This window comes from Monoraphidium neglectum (assembly GCF_000611645.1).
Source record: "Monoraphidium neglectum strain SAG 48.87 unplaced genomic scaffold scaffold03586, whole genome shotgun sequence".
In the NCBI taxonomy this organism is placed as follows: Eukaryota; Viridiplantae; Chlorophyta; class Chlorophyceae; order Sphaeropleales; family Selenastraceae; genus Monoraphidium; species Monoraphidium neglectum.
The window spans coordinates 1-6,054 of NW_014010043.1; the positions used below are offsets into that span (position 1 = coordinate 1).

The 6,054-nt window shown below is 61.1% G+C and overlaps 1 protein-coding gene across 1 annotated transcript; it reads right to left on the reverse strand.

The window, feature by feature from the left end:
* Nucleotides 1-2,625: 2,625 nt before the first annotated feature.
* MNEG_13036 (hypothetical protein) lies at nucleotides 2,626-4,049 on the reverse strand (the record flags this gene model as incomplete). Its single annotated transcript, XM_014038492.1, has 4 exons — nucleotides 2,626-2,690; nucleotides 2,872-2,945; nucleotides 3,169-3,594; nucleotides 3,880-4,049. The coding sequence occupies 4 exons, from the start codon at nucleotides 4,047-4,049 to the stop codon at nucleotides 2,626-2,628; spliced, it is 735 nt and encodes a 244-aa protein (XP_013893946.1).
* Nucleotides 4,050-6,054: the final 2,005 nt, after the last annotated feature.

Genomic DNA, 6,054 nt, shown 5'->3' on the forward strand with positions numbered 1-6,054 from the left:
CACACACACAAACACACACACACACACACACAAACACACACACACACACGCACACGCACGCACGCACACACACACACATATGCACGCACACACGTACACACCCACATACATACACACACAATCGCACACATACTCACGCACTTAGGCACGCACCCCTCCCCCCCACACACACACACAATTGCAAACAGAGGCCCCTGCTCGCCCCGCAATCAGCACTCTGCCCACCCGCGCGGTGGCAGCCCTTTGAGCTGTCTTTGCTGAGGGCCACAATTTTGTCAATGTACTCTTCAGAATGCACCCGCGCCAACTCAGCACGCGCAGCCGGTCGCGCGCGCACGCGCCGCAGGCGGTCGAGCGTGCCCGTGAAGTCGAGCAGGTTGTTCAGGCGACGCTTGGACTCTGCGGGGTTCGGGTGTGTGAGCATCGGCATCAGATCGCGAGTCAGCCCGCCCCGCCGATCACCAGCCTGGTGGCTCGAGAAAATGCACAGCAGGCAGTGCTGCGCGGGCGCCCGTGCATTCACCGCAGACCATCGGCCGGCCTCTGCTGGTCCCTGCCGCCGGCTGGCGTGCTGTGTGCTTGGATTAGGGCAGGCCTGCAGCCTCAACGCGCTGCCCCTTCTGAACATCTGCACTCATGCTGCACGCCACAACCCCGCCCTCAGCTCCTCGTTGCAAGCCAGTGTGAGCCTCATCAAACGCAGGCATGCCGCACGCCGCCCCTGCTGTGCGCCCCCGCCCTCCAAAAATACCCTGGCCCGCCTCACACCTGCAGATTCAAAGTGGGGTGTCGGCTGCAGGCCCTTGCGGACGTTCTGGTTGTAGCCCGCCTCGTGCCACATGAATGCCTGCGCCGCAAAGGGGGTCAACTAGGGTCAACGGACGGCCCCCATGGCGCCGGCGGGTGGCGCCGTTGCTGGGGGACGCCATTTGCGCCCGCCGCGCGTGCAGCCCGCTGCCGAGCTGAGCTCACCTCCTCAAAGCAATAGGCGAGGCCCGACATGGTGCTGGCTGCGACTCTTGAGGGGGGCTGGAGGATCCCTCTGTTGTGTGCAGCAGCGGAGCACACAAATGCAGCGGCAGCGGCGCGCCACCGAGTGTGCAGGTAGCGCCGGGCTCAGGTGTCGTCCTTGCCCGTCGATTACGTATCACTATGCCCTTTCTGTACGTGACGCAGACTGTGTGATCCGAGCGGCGGATGGTCAGGGGCAGAACCGTCCCGTGTGTCAAGCAAGTTCAGTTGTTCAGTTCGTGAAATGCATTGATATCGCAATGCTAGGCCAGAAATATATATTATTTTGCAAAAGTGTGTCAGGGATGCCCGTGCTTGCCTTTACCAACGGTGGTGTGGCAAGTGTGATGTATTATCAATGTTCAGGCGGTGTACCTGACCATCTTGGAGCCTATTGCGAACTCCCACGATTGCATGTGCTCAATTTGGCACTGGCGCTGTGCGCACCTGCACCCAGACATGAAGACACTGGCGTGCCGAGGTTGTGCTCTCCTCTGCGGGGCCTCTGTTTGTGAGCTGCGGCTCACCCCTGCGCAGGAGCAAGTGCGGTAGATGAGGGGCGAGACTTTCGCGAAAATGAGACGAGCGCATGTGAAGCTCCGTGGACATGCATAGTGACAATCTCAATCACGCCTGCTCAGGCTAGGGGAGGTGCCAGGCGAGGGGGTCCGGCGTGACCGGTGGGCAGCAGCGTGGGCAGCCGCACTACCATCATACTGTCACACGCATAGCTAGAACATCCTGATCGCTTGTGCATACGCTAACCTTGAAGCGCATGACGTCGTGCACAAACATGTAGCAGCTGCTTTTTGCCCATTCCTTCAAGGCAATAGCACGGGGCCTAAGGTTACCAAACACTTGGAATGCTGGCCCTTCCTGGCCCGGATTGCGCACTCAGCATCTTCGGTGGCTGCCAGTGAGACTCACGCAGGCTGGCTAGTGTAACCACAGCAGGACGAGGCAGTCTCGTTTGCAGACACCCCGTGCGGTGCTGCGCCGGGGACCGCACTGCGTCACAGCCGGGCAGCAAACACTTGCAACCGCTTGCTACCCCAGGGATAATTCAGTCTTTGTCAAGTCAAATAGCTCAAGCCAACCTTACAAATCTTTCACTTTGCCAATCAAAAACGGCATTGAATGTGTGTTCACAATGCCGGAAGGGTGCTACCTACGAATGGGACTCGTGTTGAAACATTATGTTGGTCGGGTGTGACTGTGGGCCGGGTGGGAAAGAGGATTGTAAGACTGGCGCGGTCAACGTGCAGTCAAACCAGCATGGTTGCGGTGACGTGGTGCTTGTCAGCGCCATGTTGCTGCCGCAGCTCAAGTTGCAGTGAAGGTGTGAAGCCTCTCATCCCCCTCAACCCCACGTTGTGTGAGCCCTCGTAGGATGAGTTGAACACATCAATCTTCCACGCCATGCAGGCATGGAGGTTGCGGTGCTACACTATGTGTGTAAATCTTGTGGTGCACGCTTTGCACACAATTTGCAAATTCAACAAGGCGTGCACCGTGTGCAGCGTGTGCGCCTGCCAGCCAGGCGCGCAACCGTCGAGAAAGTGTTTGCAAAAAATATGTAACAAGGAAGGCGTCGAGGAGGCGAACACCGATCAGTTAGCTCTTGATGCCTTTCACGTATGACCACGCCAAGTCATAGGGCGCCCCGACGTAGGGGATGTCTGCGAATGGGGCCACGAAAGGAGTTTAGGGGCGCAATCAATACAGATACCAATGCAACGGCGGCCGGGTGAGGACCTCCCCCACACGCACCTCAATCAAACCCTATTGACCGCTGGACGGCACCGCAGCTGGGCCATGCTGGTGTGAGCAGCAAAGGCGTGCAAGCGTCGGTCAACCCACCGCACGTGTGCCCGGCGTCCGTGATGCCGCAGATTGCGACGTTGGCCTTGCCGCTGCCTGAAAAGTACTCGCACCTGAATGGGGAGAGGCGTTAAAATCCAGGTGTCCAAGCACATAATTGGGTGAGCACACAAGGCATCGACCCCCAAGCGATTTCATGCTCAGCACGGTCAGGCGCGCCCAGGTCCTGTGGGGGAACCCAAATCAATGTTGTGTGATATGAAGCGCATACGGAGACCGACAGCACACCGCAACCCTCAACGCGTGCGGTCGCACCAACGCCCCGACCATGCTCACTTGTACTCCCCGCCCCTGTAATCCTTGCGCGTCGACCTGTGCAAACCGTACTTGTCCCGCCAGAACCCCGCCGCGGCCTGCGTGCTCATGAAAGGCACGTAATCCAGCACCACGCTCGACGCCCAAGGCAGGTGCTCGTCCTTCATCCCGTGGACAAGCAGCACATTGGTCCGGCCCTTTGGCGTGCAGGCCTTCGCCATTGCGTCGGGGATGCCGCCGATGACGTCGATCGCGACCGCCACCTTGTCGGCGACAACCTTGGACCTGCACAACGCCGCGTGCACGAGGATGCCGCCGGCGGACTTGCCGCTCAGGTACACGCGCTTGGGGTCGGCAGAAAAGCGGCCGGGGAGGGAGGAGACGAGTTGCTCTAGGAAGGCGATGTCGTCGGTGTGCTTGTCGATGCATACGCCGACGCTGCATGTCCTGGGGCGGCGGGTTGAACGGGTGTAGTAAAGGGTGGTAGATCGTCAAGTGGTTTGTGCTTGCGGGTTGTGAACGTGTCTTTCGCAGCTTTGACGTGGCCAAAACGGCAGCTGAGCAACTCGCAGCGCCGGACGCGTTGGTCATGTGCCACACAGGCGGTGCCATTTGCACCAGTGAGCAGGGATGCTGCGTCCTCGCAGAATGACCGGCAAGCTCCATGCAGCCTGCGTGAGAGAAACAGCGACAGCGCGCTGCGCATCGCACAACGGGCGGCCGAGCGCGCACCAGTAGCCGTTGTTGAAAAATTGCCGGGTGTTGGGGTCCCCGAGGGACTGGGGGTAGACAATTATCGCGCCCTCCTGGTGTGGCTTGCCATTGGCGAGCTTGTCCCAGAGCGCCGACGCGTCTGCGGCCTGGACGGGCCACCCCTTCACCTGAGAGCCTATGTCACCCATCGACCTGTGGAGCAGGATTGTTCGGCAGGGGGATGCAGGGTTGGGTAGGGTTCAGGGAAGGGTTGTCCACTCTGGTGTTGGGATGGGCAAAATCTGTGAACGCCATGGCGTCGGCTGCTTGGTGGCAGTCGGGCGGCCTTCCATAAAGTTGGCCGCTGCTGTTGGTTTTGGGGAGCTGCTCACCTCCAGAACACGCCGTGCAAATGGATCCTTTGGGCGCGTGCAGGGGCGCAGGGTGTGTGGTATGCATTTGCTTAGAAAGCGACCGCATTGTCAAGGCGCTGCGGTTGCAACAAAGCTGCAAGCACAAGTGCGGGCAGCTTGACCGGAAGCTGAGGAGGCGCGCCGTGAGAGGCGCGCGAGGCAGCTGCTGCTGGCACCCGGTTTGCAATGCATCATGTAGGGCTGCTGGGTTCCCGATCGCAGCTTTTTGGCTTTCCAACACACCACATTGGAGCCGAGTCGGAGGGCTCGTAGTTGGCTGGCAGGTACACATTTGCGGTCCTGCAACAAGTCACAAGCAGTGCGATTGCAGGTGGGAGTGATCACAGGTGGTGGAACACGGCGCAAACGGTCTCATAGGCGTCCGTCGCGAGCGGCCGCACAGCCTTGCCGGACAGCTGTGGCCGCACCGGCCAACAGCCGGGCGGGGCAGGTGGCCACCTACCGCTGCTTCCCCTGGACTTGAAAGGACACCTTGCAGGTCGGCAGCAGCGGCTGCGGCGGCGTCTCCCACCGCCCTCCGGCCTTCAGGCACCAGCAGGGCAGGTCGCCCCGCTTGCATGCGAGCGCTGGGTGGGCGCAGACCAGCAGCGCCAACAGCAGCAGCAGGTGCAGCGCTCGGCCAGCGCCTACCCGGCCGCGTCGGGCGTCGTCCATTGATTATTTGAATGTATCTATGTAAATTGCTGCACCATAACGCCAAGAGACCTCCTGGGACCTGCAACTAGCTGCGACAACGCAAAGTGCGGGTGACTGCGGGTTAATCGGTCGTTGAGTAGGCGCGTTCTTTATTATTTGATTGCAGTACCATGAAATACTAACCCAATACACCCTGAACCCGCTCTGGGACCCCACGTCCTGCCCCCTTCTGCTGGTTTGGGTGTTGTATTGCATATTTACGTGGAAAGTTTCACGCACACTCAAGTCGTCATTTTTGAAACGCATTGGTGTTGCGTAGGTTTGCCTTGTGACTGGCACAGACAAGTGATCTACTGCGGCCGAGCCTAAGCAGCTCTTAGGCCTGCGGCCGCAGCAGCGATGCACACATCTGGGATGCAGCACCTTCATCAGCGTGCCCACCCCACCAGGGGGTCCGCCGGCGCCCGCAGGGCAGCGGTGCAGGTCCGTGCGGCCGTGGCCACAGCCCAGAAGAGCCTGACTTTCAAGAAGTATCAGGGGCTCGGCAACGACTTCATCCTGGTGAGTGCGAATTCCATGGCGGGCTGCGCGCCACGGCGCTGCGGCGGCCGCAGGGATGCCTTGCGCACTTGCTGTTGCATTTGGCAGGGCGCCAAGCCCTGTTCGCAAAACGCCTCGCGCTGCACACTTCTTCAATGTCCTGTGCACAGCGGCAGGCGCACGTCCCGGCGGCGACCGCCTGCAGCTGCCGCGGCAGTGCCGCCGCCTTCGCCCATTCACCTTCCTGCGCCGCCCCGTCCCCCACCCCACCCCACCCCCACAGGTCGACAACCGCGGCAGCCCCGACCCCATCCTCACCCCGGAGCAGGCCGCCCGCCTCTGCGACCGCAACTTTGGCATCGGCGGCGATGGCGTGATCTTCGCACTGCCGCCCGTCGGCGACACCGACCTCGCAATGCGCATCTACAACTCAGACGGCTCTGAGCCCGAGATGTGCGGCAACGGCATCCGCTGCCTGGCGCGCTTCGTGGCGGACGTGGATGGCGCGACCTCCAAAAAGTACCGCATCCACACGCTGGCGGGTGCGTGCTGCCAGCGGTGGCGTGTCGCGCTCACTCGCACGCCGGCTCTGCCTGTCCCACCC